General features: G+C 46.2%; 1 protein-coding gene across 4 annotated transcripts in view; it reads left to right on the top strand.

Moving 5' to 3' along the window:
- The window catches only part of FARP1 (FERM, ARH/RhoGEF and pleckstrin domain protein 1), a 267311-nt gene that overhangs the window by 163981 nt on the left and 88144 nt on the right, over nt 1-15186 (top strand). For all 4 annotated transcript variants that reach the window (XM_026493504.4, XM_044381909.3, XM_026493502.4 and 1 more), the window contains one exon: nt 9629-9733. In XM_026493504.4, coding sequence (XP_026349289.1) covers nt 9629-9733 — 105 coding nt within the window. The remainder of the gene's footprint in view (nt 1-9628; nt 9734-15186) is intronic.

Below are 15186 nucleotides of genomic sequence, written 5' to 3'. Positions count from 1 at the left end.
TTTTCACACCTTGGTTTACATATTTTTAATGCATAAAAAATAATTTAAATGTCCTTTTTCAGGATGAGAAAATGTTCCCATTCTCCCTACTGACTAACTGAAAAACATTAAAAATGTTTTCTGTTGAAAGTGTCTGTAAACATTTAAAATAATTTCTTGTTCATTTAATGTTCCTGGAGGTTGTCCAAGAACCTTGGAGGTTGGTTCTTGGGGGAAAAGCTGTGTTTAAAACACATGGTAGAAGAAATCTGCCTGCAGGGGAAGAGAGATGAGAACCGGGAATCTCATGTTAATTCCGGTGCTTTGTTTTACAGAGTCTTCACCCTTCTGTTAGAATATTAAGCTGAATTCAATAAAGTATTTACTTTCTATCATACTTTGGAATAATAATTTTGGAGGCTAAGTGCAGGATATCAGGTGTATTTTCAGAAAATTCATGCTCCATGCACTGAACTAAGTTTTGAGGCTTAATTAGATCACTGAGCCCAAGGAGAGAAACACCAAACTAAATAGACGTAAGGAAAATGAAAGCATTTTTCTTTTGCTGGGAAGGATCTAATGCTTTTTCCTGGAACAGTCATGATCTGGGTTGTACTTGCTTGATTCATTATTTGTGTGATATCTTATTCCCTGACAAATGGATATTTTTTAAAAAGTCAAGATTGTCTTATTTCGATAAATTTTGGAATTTTTTCTTCATCTACTTCTGAAAGTGATCAAAAGACAATGAATTGCTCAGGGTCATGAGCAGAGAAACCCAGCAATAGGAGTGGCCGAGTTCTCCATCCAGTTTTCTTGTTTTGCTCCTGGCATTACGGACGTGCAGGAGAGCCCTGGAAAGCCTCTGCCGCGCATGCGCACGTGAAGTCTCGGAGCCAGGGAAGGGGAGTGACTTCTGTACTAATGACGCTGTGGTTATAATGTAGCCAAATTACAGCCAAGGAGCTGAAAGCACCCATTCTCTTCTTGGCCTGGAGTCGGGGCTCTGAAATCCAATCTGAAGTGTGTTTAATGAGTGTTCGGATCACTGGGGCTCAGTGCAGCAGGGAACAAGGAAGGCAGTGTCTTCGCAGACAGTGTGGCCGCCCTTGGAGCCGCAGTGGGAGGTAGAATCGCCACGTTTGTGGACGCGTAGATGGGCAGGCCTAAACATTTAGCTACATTCTCCCAGAATGAAAGCCTTGTCCCGGCTCCCAGGCTTCGGTGTGAAAGTTGGTAGTTCACAGCGGTGGTGATCACAGTGTCTGCTGATGAGGCCGCCGCTACTTTCCTTTGCGCTTTTGAGTCCTTTTCCTCCTCCCCCCTCCCCATCATACTTACTACCCGGTAGAGTTTACTGAGTACTGAAGAGCATCCTAACAGCTTGGGGTGTAGGAAATCATATATTCCTCACCACAGCCCTATGAAGTCGTTTGGCGATTATGCCCATCTACAGAAGAGGTAAGGGAGGCCCAAAGAGTGGCTTGTCCAAGGTCACACTGCCGTGCAGCAGAGACACGGCATTTGCCAGAAGGCAGTATTCTTAAAAAAAAAAAAAAAATTTTTTTTTTTAAACTTTTTTATTTTAAAGAGAGAGCGAGCAGGGGTAGGGGCAGGGGGAGAGGCAGAGAATCTCATCAGACCGCGCTGAGTATGGAGCCCAACACGGGGTTTGATCTCACAACCCGGAGATCATGACCCAAGCTGAAACCAAGAGCCGGAGGCTTAAGCAGCTGAGCCACCCAGGTGCCCCCGAGTTTGTCTTCCTAATGATGATACTATATTGCCTCCCTGCATCAAGCAAGGGCTGGAAAAACAGCACGAGAAACATCTCCCGCATTTCAGTTGTCTCATTTCTGTGTTAGCTAAGGAGTCCTGCCTCTGCGCTGGAAGATGGTGATTGGCCTGTGTGCCACTCCCCCTAGCTTGCAGGGGCTGTGTCTCACCATGGTTATCCTAACTGTGTCGTATTACGTGGCCTACGAACCCGCTGTGGTGGCTCTAGTTAGAGCTCTTGTAAAGCATCAGCCACTTTCCTTGGTTTTATCAGCAGGTTTTCTCCAGGACAATTTAAGTCATCGAAATTGCATGTATAGGTCTTGAAAGGGACAAGAGGGAAAATGGAGAGACTCTGGGGCTCAGTGATTAGGAGCAGAGTCTCTGAACTGGGTTTGAATCCCAGCTCCACAGCCATGAGTGTGATCTTGGCAAGTCTGTGATCTCCAACCTGGAGTTGCCCCAGGGCAGGTAGCTGAGTAGCAGAGGTGCAGGGAAGCAGCTGAAACGCTGAAACAGTCTCCCTGTCCCCAGAGTGAGCCCAAGGGCCGTTGCCTCCGGCCTCCAGTGTCTGTATTGACTCCAGCAAGCCACCAGCCATTACTATTGATGTCCTGGAGGGCAAAATGGTAGGGACTCTGTTCGGGCTTCTTGTGTGCTCCCAAGAAGTCCGGTGCCCTGATTGTGATTCACCAGCCTTTCCTTTCCTCCCCAGAAGAATCTTCTTTTTCTTCTTTGGGTTCCAAAATGACCCAGATACTTGCCTTAAAATGGTTTGTGTTCATTCATTCTGTGAGATACTGTCTGGCCCTTTGCAACCTAGAAGTTTAGACTCCCGTTCTGGAGAATTCCCTTGCATTGTGCTCCCATAATATCCTTTGCTGTTGGATCTGTGTAGAAGTCGCATTGGTCAGACATTGGAACTCCTGAGCCCGTGAATGCCCTGCACTCCCATCTCAGTGCCGTCTCTGTCAGGATGTCTTGTTGCTAGGAGCTTTCACCTGTATCTTTCATCTCTTCCAGTGAAATTTTTATTTCTGTGCTGCTGTTTTTTTCTTTTTTTATTGTTAAGAGCTCTTAATTGCTATACAAATACCCCTTATTATAGCTCTCTGGCTATGTTTAGTTTTTTTGCTTTGTATCTTTTTTTCTTTTTCTCTCTTTTTTTTTTTTTTAGTGATAAACTCCTAGCTATATGGGGATACAAATTACAGTGTTTTAACAAGTGTTTTCCCCTACTCTGCATTGTCAGAAGTGGCTGGCGTCTCCCATTTCTGACCTTTTGGGGAGGGGGGAGTTCTGCATAGTGTGGTCACTTCCCTAATGCTGACTCCCTCCCCTCTGCTCTGTTGATTAGATTTCAGCATTCTCGTCTGTCCTCTTCTAGAATTTGGGGGGAATCTCTCACCTGCTGTCTCTTGTCTCATTTTCTTGGTTTTCTGTGAATATATTCCTCTTTTTCCATTTTGCATTCTCTACTGTTCTTTTTTAAGCGGGGTTTCTGGGTGTAGTGGAGATGCGTGTATTGAATTGGCCATATTTAGCCACAGACTGACATTCTTTTCATCGTTTATATTAAGCTCTGTCTGGCAGTGGCCTTGTGCTAAATTTTCTAAGAGAAACATGCATTTATGGACAGTTAGGTGGGTTCCTGTGGAATTTCTCGAATTGCACTCTCCTTGAACGTCTGCTTCGTTGGCAGCTCCTGACTGTGCACAGAGGGGCGAGGAAGGGGTAGCCCTGGATGGACCCCTGGGGTGTTGGGAATGTGTGTGAGTTGTGCACATTCCAGCCTGGCTCCCGCCCCTCCAACCTCACAGGTGGAAGGCTCTCAAAAGAGAGACTATTTCTTAAAAAGGGTTTCAGTTCTAGAACGCTGTTCACATCTAGAGCAGCGGCTATAAAAAGGGGAATATCTTTTAGCAGCAGGAATGATTAATTGCCTTCCATAATTAGTCTGCTACTTGCTGAGTGTATTTGATGATCAAGTTAGAGAAATTTTGAAGGCCAGAGTTTTGATGTTATTCCAGATCCGCTTACTGGCTTGTTATTTCCTTGTAATCTCGCTTCTCCGAAAGGGGCGGTTCTGGATGTGACTGCATTGCCTCTGCCCCCATGTGGCTGAGAGATGGTTATGAGTTTGCAAAGTACCACAGACTAGGCCGCTTAGACAACACATTTAATCTCTCACAGTTCTGGAGCCTCCAAGGCCCAAACCAAGGTGTCATCAGAGCCGTGCTCCCTCCAAGACTGGATAGAATCCTTCTCTGCTTCTTCCACAGAAGAAGGGGGGGGGGGCTGTTCATCCTTGGTGTTCCCTGGTTAACAGTCACATCCCTCCAGTCTCTGCCTCTGTCCTCACGTGGCCTTTTCCCGGCGTCTCTGTCTTCACACCATCTTCTTCGAAGGAACCAGTCATATTGGGTTAGGGCCAACGCTAATGACCTCATCTTGACTACATCTCGAAGACCCTGTTTCCAAATAAGGTCACATTCACAGGTACTGGGAGTTGGGACTTCAGCATATGTTTTTGAGGGACACAGTTCAGCCCATAAACATAGGTTTGGCTTTTTTTTTTTTTTTTTTTTTTTTTGCTACAGTTAAGCCTCTAGCTTGATGTAAGCCTCAAAGAGAAATCAGAGTGAGAGACCACGAAGCCGGCCAGCTAGTCCTGTGTGTCGAGGATCCATGTGTCATTCCGTAGCCACTGATGAGGGGCGCCTGCGTGGCTCAGTCGGTTAAGCGTCTGCCTTCGGCTCAGGTCATGATCCCGGGGTCCTGGGATTGAGCCCCACATTGGGCTCCCTGCTCAGCGAGGAGTCTGCTTCTCCCTCTCCCTCTGCTAGTCCTCCTGCTTGCACACGCGTGTGCACTCTCTTGCAAATAAATAAATAAAAAATTTAAAAAAGTAGCACCTGATTGATGTGACTGGCACCTTGCTACTCAAAGCACAGTCCTTGTACCAGCAGCTGCCACCCTGGGAGCCTGTTAGAAAAATGCCGATTCTCAGGCCTCACCCCGCTCCTCCAGAATCGGCACGTGTCGCTCATTAAGGTGATAGACGGGCACAGAAATCAGAAGTGCTGCTCTGAATCCCCAGCAGGCATCCTGGGATGGCCTCCGTCCCTGGAGACCTCTTCTCGCAGCACGCTGATGGGGTAGCCAGGCGTCCCGTGACGTTGCAGAGGCGTGCCTTGATGCTTGGAAAACGGGTCCTCCTTCTCAAGGTCAACTCATTCCCCCACCATCAATGCTATAACATAGCATTTTCCCTTCACAGTAGAAGCAGCAGAACAGAGAACTTGTCCTTCTTTGCCAGGCCCTTTGCTAACCACTTGCAAGCGTAGTTTTCATTTTTACACTGATCCTGGGAGATAGAGGGTCCTATCTCCAGGCCTGTCGCGACTCCCATGTCCTCTGGACTGCGTTGTGCTCCCCTGCCCTGCATTCGGATACCGAAGCCTGAACTGTCCTTGTGGCTGTATTTGGAGTAAGGAAGCAGTGAAGGTCCAGTGAAGCTATAAGGTGAAACCCTGAGTAGGGTTAGTGTTCTTAGAGGAAGACACAGCGGAGAGTTCTCTTTCTCTCTACCGTAGCGCTTAGCATAACAGTCTAGTTGCGCTGGTTACATGTCTGAGCTACTTGTACTGATTTCTGTTCTGCAGCACCTGAGGCCAGTGCCTGCTCGGGGCTCCTGGCTCGCCCACTGTACCCCAGGCTCCTCAAGCCCGCAGAGTTTTACGTCCACCCACCTGGTCAAAAAGTAGCAAAGGGCCCTGAGGAAATCTCCAGGATTCTAATGCCCTAAGATTAGACTTGTTGAGGGTTAGTGGGTTATAGAGCTTTGAATAATATTGGAATAGGTATTAAAGGTAAGAAAAAGAGGACCAAGGCCTCTGAGAGAAGCCATTCTCTGCTGGATAAGAGCATGCCCTGGTTGTCATGGTTACGTTAACCCCAAACCGGGAAGGGGGGGGGGGGGGAGGAAACAATACACTTCCAGAAAAGGCTTTCTGAAACCTCAGCAGATACGATTTTTTTAAACCTGGGCAAACGTTATCTTTATAGATTCGTGACTGTGAGATTGTTCTTGAAAGGTTAGAACCTTAGCTTGTATCAAGTAGGGGAAATCGTGTGTTCAGACGCTTGGAGGAAGTAGGGAGAGGTAGAAAAATAGACCCCCTCCCCCTTGAAAGAATTGTCTTTATTCTTTTGGAAGAGGGGAAGAAAATACTCCCACATAAAACTATATGTAATAGAAATAACCTGAGGGCGTAGATAGATTTTAAAGGTACAATAAACCAAAGGAACTTTGATTCACAATTTTTAATAGCTTAAAACCAAATTTGAACGTTCATACTATTTGTTACTCAGTATTTAGTGACCAGACATTCCCCAAGAAGGCAAAACTCCGCCTAAAAGGTAATTTTCTAGGATTCCATGAACAGCCAATTCAAAATGGAGAAAATCAACAGGGACGCCCAATTTTTTTTTTTTTTTTAAGATTTTATTTATTTATTTGACAGAGAGACAGCCAGCGAGAGAGGGAACACAAGCAGGGGGAGTGGGAGAGGAACTCCATCCCAGAACGCCGGGATCACGCCCTGAGCCGAAGGCAGACGCTTAAGGACTGAGCCACCCAGGCGCCCCTAGGGGCACCCAATTTGAAATCAGCCAACTTATTTGTGCATAAGGCTAAAATTCAAATGCCTTTTGGAGCATAATTAGAAGTAGCCAATACGAAAAAAGTGATAAAAAATGTGATTATGTAGTTTCACTAATTGCTGGTTTGTTCTCCAGAATAAAACATATAATTGCTATTTGCTGCCTTTTCTGTAAGGCACAGATGTCTAGAACTAATTTTAATCAAGCCTGGCTGACTGTGGGGTTGGCCAGACTGACCGTTTCTTAGAGGCTGTGGGGGTCTTAGAGGTCTGTTTCCTCAGCCCCAATACTAACATTTGGTGATAATTAAGAAACTCATTTGTCATAAGATCCTTTTCATATTAAACTTACTAACATTTAGGTTTTCAGATGATGTGTAAATTACCTTTCCCTTCCTCGTGTATGGTACCTTGTGCAGCATTAGATGGAAACGTGTGTGTATCTTCAAGTAAGCCTGCCCTTTGAGAAGAGACCTTTACAGGTCCGAATTCCTCAGGGCCTCTGCTTCGTGCTCTGCTAGCTTTATCCACGCTCTTGGATATGCCTCCTTCCCCATTCACACTTCATCGACTTATTTCTAGATTCGTTTTAGCAAAAGCGCTGGTGGATTTATAGCTTCTTGAACCCCGTTCCTGGCTCCTAGTGCAAAGCCTGCCCCAAATGCAAAATTTGCGGTTACTGCAACAATGTTCATTTCCTGCCAAACACATAAAAGACCTCTTTGCACCGAGAAATCTTAGCAGGTGTTGAGTGCGGCCACATGGGTGTTCGCTCACTCTCCCCACGTGGTCAGGCCTTCACAGCCACTCTTCCTTGAGCCAGTCCTAGCCCTCGATATTTGTCTGAGCTCTGATGTTCTAAGAAGAGCTCACTTTCTGGCTCATAAAGAAGTTGAAACAGAATCTATTGTGCGTCACCCTCTCCAGCTGTTTATAGACGTGAACCCCACCGCCAGTTACTTTTTCTTGTTTCTGTTTCTTCTGTATTTTTCATTATGATAGTGTGTGTGTGTGTGTGTGTGTGTGTGTATCATAAAATTGACCAGTTGAGCCATGAAATGTACAGTTCAGTGGCGTTAAGTACATTCACCAGCACCACCATCTGTTTTACATTCTGTGATGTGATTTTGTTTTGTGGTTTTTAAAATTTAAATCCTAGTTAATTAACATCTACTGTGATGTGATTTTGAAGAAAATTGGAGACGAGTGTTGAGGACTGATGTTGCAGACTGTCAAAGTAACTCCACCGTAGGAAGTAAAGGAGGGCTGATTTCTCTTAAAGAATGGGAATGAAATCTTTTCCTTCTTTATTAGACGTTACTGTTTTTCTCTTTAGTCCCACCATCAGCGCACGTGAGATGATTCCACCAGTGACCCTTGAAGCAGGCGCTGAAAGAGCCTGGTGAGGTTGGGATTACCCATGGTGGATATTGTATGCCTTTAGATGGCTGTGAATATTTTCTGGATTTCAGTGATGGAGGAAAATAGGGGTATAAAGTGGCATCTGTTTAAAAAACATGCTTAATGACTGGACACCGAAGCATCTTTGATGGCTCCTCAGGTCATGCCTGGCCAGGCTAACGGACATGCCCACCATTGAACTCATCAGGCTCTAGCTCTTCCGTCTGTTAGTCCCTCGGGTTACTGATTGGTCCCTATAAGGCTCTGCTCTTCGCAGAGGGAAGGTGAAAGTATAAAAGCAGTAACTGGAAATGACCATGTTTTGAAACATTTTTCTTCCAGTGTTTGAACTGCATGGTGGACTTGGGTCCGTTTTATTAGCGGGTCATTAGGAATCCACCAGGCATAGGATTCTTAGAAAGAGAAACCAGGCACATGATTCTTAGCGTTGAGGGTAGAAACTGGGGTCTTCTCTATCCTATTCCCTTTCCTGTAGATTCGGTATATAGACAGTGCATGTCGAGTATTAATCGCCGTGGGCATTGGATTGAGTGCCAGCTGCTTTGTTGAACAGTAAGAATATAAAAGTGGAAAAGGAGCCCTATGGAGAGACAGGCCCATGTACACTTAACCGTACATAATACTGCGGAATCAGTAAGTTTTATTTACTTGTTCGTTCGCTTCCAGATTGCTTGGTCGTGGGGCACTGTGGATCCAGAGATTAATGAAGCGCAGCCTTTGCCTTCAGTGTAGGGGAGGTGTGGGGGTGAGTTTGCACAAAGTGCGGGGAGAACCTAGGGAAGGAATCCGTAAATTCTGCCTTACTTGCGGAGGGAGGGACAAGGAACAGGGCCAGGGTTCCACTGCCACAAAAAGGGCACAGAATCATGAATCGAAACCTTAATGTCCCCACAAAACCTGCACACAAATATTTATAGCAGCTTTATTCTTAATCACCAACACTTGGGGGGTAACCAAGCTGTCTTTCAGTAGGTGCATGGATAAGTAAACTGGTACAGCCATGCAAGGGAATATTCTTCCGCAATAAAAAGAAATGAAGTAAGAAACCACAGAAAGACACCCAGGGACTTAAATGCATACCGCTGAGCAAAAGAAGCCGATCTGAAAAGGCTACATGCCACTCGATTCCAACTATGTGACATTCTGGAAGAAGCAAATAGTGGAGACGGCAAGAAGACCAGTGGTAGCCAGGAGTTTGGTGGGGGCATGAGGTGGGGGGCGAGGGTTGACTGGATGGTGCACGGTGGGTTCTTAGGATGGCGAGACTATCCTCTGTGACCCTGTAACGGTGACTACATGAGACTACATGTTTGTCAAGACGTATAGAGCTGTAGAATGCAGAGTGAACCCTGATGTAAAGTGTGGGGTCGCAGTGACAATAATGTGTCCGCGTTGGCTCAGCAATGGTAGCAATGCATTGATGCAAGATTAATGACGGAAACTGTGTGTGTGGTGAGGAGAGGTATGTGGGAACTCTCTGTACTTTGTCTTCAATTTTCTGTAAATCTAAAACTCCTCTAAAAAATAAAGTATTTTTAAAAACGGGGTGATGCCTGGGATTGAGGTGGGGAGGGGAAAATGGCAGAGAATTAGCATCTAAGTGGGAATACAGCCTGGAAAAGGCTCCAAGGTGAGCAGTCGGAGTCTGGTGGTCCATGGTCACGGAGGTGGGCAAGCTGGGAAGGGCCCGAAGATTCAGGGATGAAGAGGCTTCCCGTGGTGGGAGCCGTGGCTCGTTTTCATCTCCGCCTGTGTCAGAGGGTAACTCCTGTTGTTTCTGTTTGCAGCAACGAGCCCCGGGGAAAGTGTTGCTGGACGCAGTCTGTAATCACCTGAACCTCGTGGAAGGGGACTATTTTGGCCTCGAGTTTCCTGACCACAAAAAGATCACGGTAAGTGATGGGAAATTAATGCTGATATTTTACCATCTGCTTGGCTTCGGGAAAGGTGAGTAATCGGGTCTGGTTCCTTGGCCATACAGACCTATCACAGAAGAAGCACATCCGGAAGGCCCTTGCTAACTTTTTTGAAAGTACTACGTATCTGGGATTAGCGAGTGCAAAGAGAACACTCCGTGAAGACTGGCTCCCTCTGACCCATTCCCCCACCTGTCCCTCCAGAAACGACCATTACCAGTTGCCTCTGTATCCTTCTGATAAAAGTCTGTCTGTGTATATACAAACACATACTTTTGAAACACGCTGATGTGAGGAAGCAACATACAACGGCCTCTGCCTTCCCCACCACTTCTGTTAATGTATCGTGACGATCTTTTCTTTTCCGCACATAGAATCCACTTCCTTCTTTTTCAGTTTTGTGCCATTCTGCCGAATGGACATGTACAACACCTGTTATAAACAATGGGATACTTAGGTTGTTCCCAGTCTTTTGCTCTTACAACAGAAGAAGCTACGGCAAGCACTCTGGTACATTCAGGCTCGCACTGCCGTGTTTCAGTATTGAGGTCCCGTGGCACGGAGTCGCCTAATCCATGGGTTTCCATCATCCTAGAGTTTGAGAAAAATGTCATTTTGTTCTTTACAAAGATTTCATCCATTTGAACCTAAAAGTTAGAACATAGCTTATGGTTCCTTTTGTCTTTTGGCTACGGGCACTTATCTTAACCTTGTATCTGAGTCTTTTATTAGACATCGTTTGAGCCTCTTAGTTCATTGACTGTATTTCTATTTATTCTTCCACTCAGTACAGAGTACCTAGAACCTTTGCTAGCCACTGTGCTAGGGATCCAGTCACTGTAAGATGCAGGGAACGTATGATCCAGGTGGGGTATCAAGCTTAGTTGGTGACCAGCACAAGGCATGTGACAGGTGCCCTGCTGGAACCAGGGGGCATTGGGCAGTGGGGGCAACAAACAAAAGATTTTTGTTTGTTGCCCTGGGAACAAGGGAAGGGAATCCTTCCCAGGTACTACAAAACTGAGTCCCATGAGGCCTGTAGGAATTGACCTAATAGGATGTTCTGGTGAAAGGGGGCCCTATATTTAAAGAGCAGAAAGCAACCTTCAGGAAGCTGGAAGGAAGGCTGGAGTTGAGAGGCAAGGGGGAGGGGCTCAGTGAAGGAGGTGAGAGAGAAGAGGCTATAAGGGAGGCAGAGAGCACATCTCGAAGGACTTCTTATACCATTGCTGTCCAGTAGAAATAGAATATGAACCACATGTGTAATTTCACATTTTCTGGCAGTTATGTTAAAAAAGTGAAATTAACTTAAAAGTATAGTTACCTTAATATGTCCGAAAACATTATCATTTCAACATGTAATCAATATCAAAAACTATGAATAAGGTATTTCACGTTTTTTCAAGCTGGTCTTTGAATCTGGTATGTATTTGACACAGCCCCTCTCGATTCACGCCGTCCTTGTTCCAGGTGCTCAGTGGACACGTGTAGCCAGCGGCTATCGTATTGGACAGCACAGCTCTGTACCAAGCTAATGTGTTTTAGGAAGCTGTCAGTGTGTTTTAATGGTATGATCCGATTTACGGTTTAGAAAGAGGACCGGGCTGGACTGGAATAGGACAAGACTAGAGTCAGAAAAGCCATTAGGAGCTTGCCGTGTTTCAGGCTGGAGACAGCACTGGAAGGAACGAAGGGAGCAGCGTGATGGAGAGCTGGAGGGAGGTGGGTGAATTCAAGAGGTTTTGGGGGAGGAGGCGGCTAGGGATATGATTGAATGGAAGGGCTTATGAGGCAAAGCAGGCTCGGAGCAGCTGGGTTTTCTAGCTTTGCCATCTGGGGGATAGTGGTGCCAGTCACTGGAGATGAAAGTCTCAGAGAGGCCATGTCTGTGAAAAGGTAAAGACAATGAGTTCCATCCCAGACTTGAGGACGTGGGCATCAGTGGACATCCCAGTGGAGACGTCCAGTGGGCAGTACCAGTAGGCATATCTCCTGGAGCACAAGAGAGAGATCTGAGCTGAAATATGAACTTACAAATCCTAGTATTACATTCTTTAAAAAAATTTTTTTAAAAAAGATTTTATGTATTTATTTGAAAAGAGAGGGAAAGAGAGAGCAAGTAGGGGGAGGAAGAGGGACAAGCAGACTCTGCGCTGAGCCCAGAGCCCAACATGGGGCTCGATCTTATGATCCTGGGATCATGACCTGGGATGAAATCAAGAGTCGGATGTTTAACTGACTGAGCCAGGCAGGCACCACCCCCCCCCCCCCGGATTATTTTAAATATTAATTGAAGCTCTGAAACTAGATGAGAGGGTAGACTGAAGAAAAGAGGTTAGCCTGGAGTACCGGCGTTTAAGGGATGGACAGAGAAGGAAGAACCCTCAGAGAGGGTGCAGATGGGGAGGAGGAAACCAGGGAAGGACACATCACAGAGCACGGGAGGAGGGTGTTACAGGGAAGGCGTCGACAGGAGTTGCGTGGGTGGGTGGTGAATGAGCAAATCTGTCACATACCTAAAAGTGGGTGTGACTAGTGTTTTCTCAGCGTGTTACTGTCTCCAAATACTCTTCAGCATTTCCTCGTGCTTAAATTAAATCTAAGCCTCCCCGACTCCCATTCCTTTTTCTGATGTGACAAATGACCACAGATGGGCCAAATCTAATTCTGCATTCTATTTATCCAACAATTATTTTGTGCCTACACTGTCTCAGTCATCATCCTTTATACGATCGAAGACACGTGATATAAAGTGACAGCAAGAAGTGGTTATGGTTTCCATTCATTAGAAGTGCACAGCTTGGTAAGAGAGACAAGGAAAGAAATAATTACATTACGATGTAGCAAGTTCTATAGCACATTGTTTCATTAAATTATTTTATGTTAAAATAATGATTCTCAAAACACCAGAAGATATGCTATCTCATTAATTCTAACAACTTTGCCTGAACTACAGCAAGGGCCTAGTGGCTTCCCCGACTCCACTCTTGCCCCGTTCTGAGCCAGCTGGAGTTGCTTTTTTAAACAATAAATTAATAGTGGTGAGAGTACTAAGGTGCTCAGGACTGTTCCATATCTAGGTCAGCCAAATAGCTAATGGGGGAGATGGGATTCTAACCATGTTCTTCCGAACCCAAGTTCAGTGCCTTTCTAGAATTTACAAACCTGTTGATCTTCCTGTGCACCTCCAGGGCTGGTTTCTTTCAGGTTTTATCAGGCTTGATTTTCATGATCTCACTACTTTCTTGCACTACCATTTAGGAACGTGTTCAGCTGCAAAATACAGAAAACCCCCTGATGATGACAAAGAAATAGGTGTTTGTCACATGCAACACAAATGAAAGCCACCACATGAGTGCCTACCATGTGCCAGATTATTCTAGTCCCTGTGGACACAGCAGCTAACGTGGGCCACGTTCTCAAGCAGGAATCCCTTTGCAAAGGGCCAGATAATAAAAAACTGTAGGAAGGCGCTGCCGGCCATGGGGTCTCTGCTGTAGTTACCCAAGGCTGTCCTCGTGGTGCAGGAGCAGCTGTGGACAATACATAGCTGAACAGATGTGGCTTTGTTCTGGTGAAACTTGATAATATGAGAAGCCATAGTCTGCCAGCACCTGCTCCAAAGAGTTACAACTCTGTGCAAGGCATCCTATTAGTTTCACCTGCAGTATTTCATTCATTCCAGAAAAGCCCATCCCACGGCCTTTTTCTGATGAGGAAGCTGAGGCTTAGAGAGGTGAAGTCATTTTCACAAAGGTGCGCAGCCAGGAAATACGATAGCCGTGAACCAGGTTCAGTTCTGCCTGAACACAGGCTCGTGTTCCCCATCACCCCTCCATTCTGACCGTATTTCCACGTTTTGTTCTCTGTCAGTGTCAGAATCCCAACCTGAGAGTTAATTCCGCAAGGTTAAAAGAAATAAGTTGTTTCGACAGAACTGACGTGTGATGTTAGATGAGGCGGGAGAGGTACTTGGGGGAGGGGCACAAGGAGGGCTTCTGGGGCCCTTGGTCGAGTTCTGTTTCTTGATCCGGGTGCTGGTTCTATGTGTATAATCAGCATGTAAAAATTCAGTGACCTCTACACTTACCCGTGTGTGTGTGGTGTGTGTATACAACATCAATAAAAGTTTATCCCCAGGGGCGCCTGGGTGGCTCAGTCGGTTGGGCGTCTGCCTTTGGCTCAGGTCGTGATCCCAGGGTCCTGGGACTGGGCCCTGCACGGGGCTTTCTGCTCAGAGGGGACCTGCTTCTCCCTCAGCCCCTCTGCCTGCCGTTCCCCCTGCTTGTGCTCACGGGCTCTCTTTCTCTCTGTCAAATAAATAAAATCTTAAAAAGTTTATCCCCAAATTCAATGAAATAAAAGCACATAGCAGAAATACTGACCAAAAAGTGCCCCAAGGCCGGCTGACAGAATCTGTTTTGCAAGAGCCAAGGACAAGTCTTGATTTTTGTTGAACTGAGGAAGAACCACTCACCTGTGAAAACCGAAAACTCTGGCTGGGTTTTCACCTCCTCTCTTAGTAAAGGTGCTCAAAAATTGAAGATCTGTGTCAAGCAGTTTCTGTGTCCTCCCCAGATTCTGTTGATTTTTAGTGGGGGGTATATTCAGCAGCCCAGGAAAGGGGCTCTGCGACCAGACTCCCAGCCCTGAAGTCACCGCGGCAGGGTGACTCAGCGGCGGGATGACAGCAGCGGGTGCTGGCCCTCCCAAGCCTCGCTTTACCCGTGGGTGGAATGGGGGCAATAGTGCCCAGCTAGTGGGGTTTTTGAAAGGATCAGATGCGATAACGTCAGTCAGCACGTAACCCTGTGTGTGGAACCTGTTCGAGTGTTCAAAAAGTATTCGTTACGGAAACTCTTATCATGATCATTTTTTAAATTGTCAGAAACCGAGGACGTGAGAGTTACCATCTCAACCATCTTTAAGTGTACAGGACAGTAGAGTTAACTGTATTCACATTTGCCACAGATCTCTGGAATGTTTTCATCTTTATTTTTTCTTTTTTTAAGATTTTATTTATTCATTTGACAGAGCACAAGCAGGGAGAGCGGCAGGCAAAGGGAGAGGGAGAAGCAGACTCTCCGCTGAGCAAAGAGCCTGGTGCGGGGCTCGATCCCAGGACCCCAGGATCATGACCTGAGCTGAAGGCAGATGCTTAACCGATCGAGCCACCCAGGCGCCCCTGTTTTCATCTTAAAAAAATTGAAATTCCATGCCCATTATACAACCCCCATTTCCCCTCCCCCCAGCCCTGGGCAACCCCCATTCTAGTTCGGTTTCTAGGAGCTGGACTGCCCGAGATACGTCTAAGTGGACCCAAACAGCGTTTGTTTTTTCGTGACTTATTTCCCTGAGCATCATGTCCTCAGGATGCATCACAGCGTAGCACGTGACTGGGTACCCGTCCTTTTGAAGGCTCAGTGATA

The sequence above is a fragment of the Ursus arctos genome, unplaced genomic scaffold, assembly GCF_023065955.2.
Source record: "Ursus arctos isolate Adak ecotype North America unplaced genomic scaffold, UrsArc2.0 scaffold_10, whole genome shotgun sequence".
Lineage (NCBI taxonomy): Eukaryota > Metazoa > Chordata > Mammalia > Carnivora > Ursidae > Ursus > Ursus arctos.
Note: the sequence above shows the minus strand (reverse complement) of the source record. Positions and strands in the feature narration are given on the sequence as shown.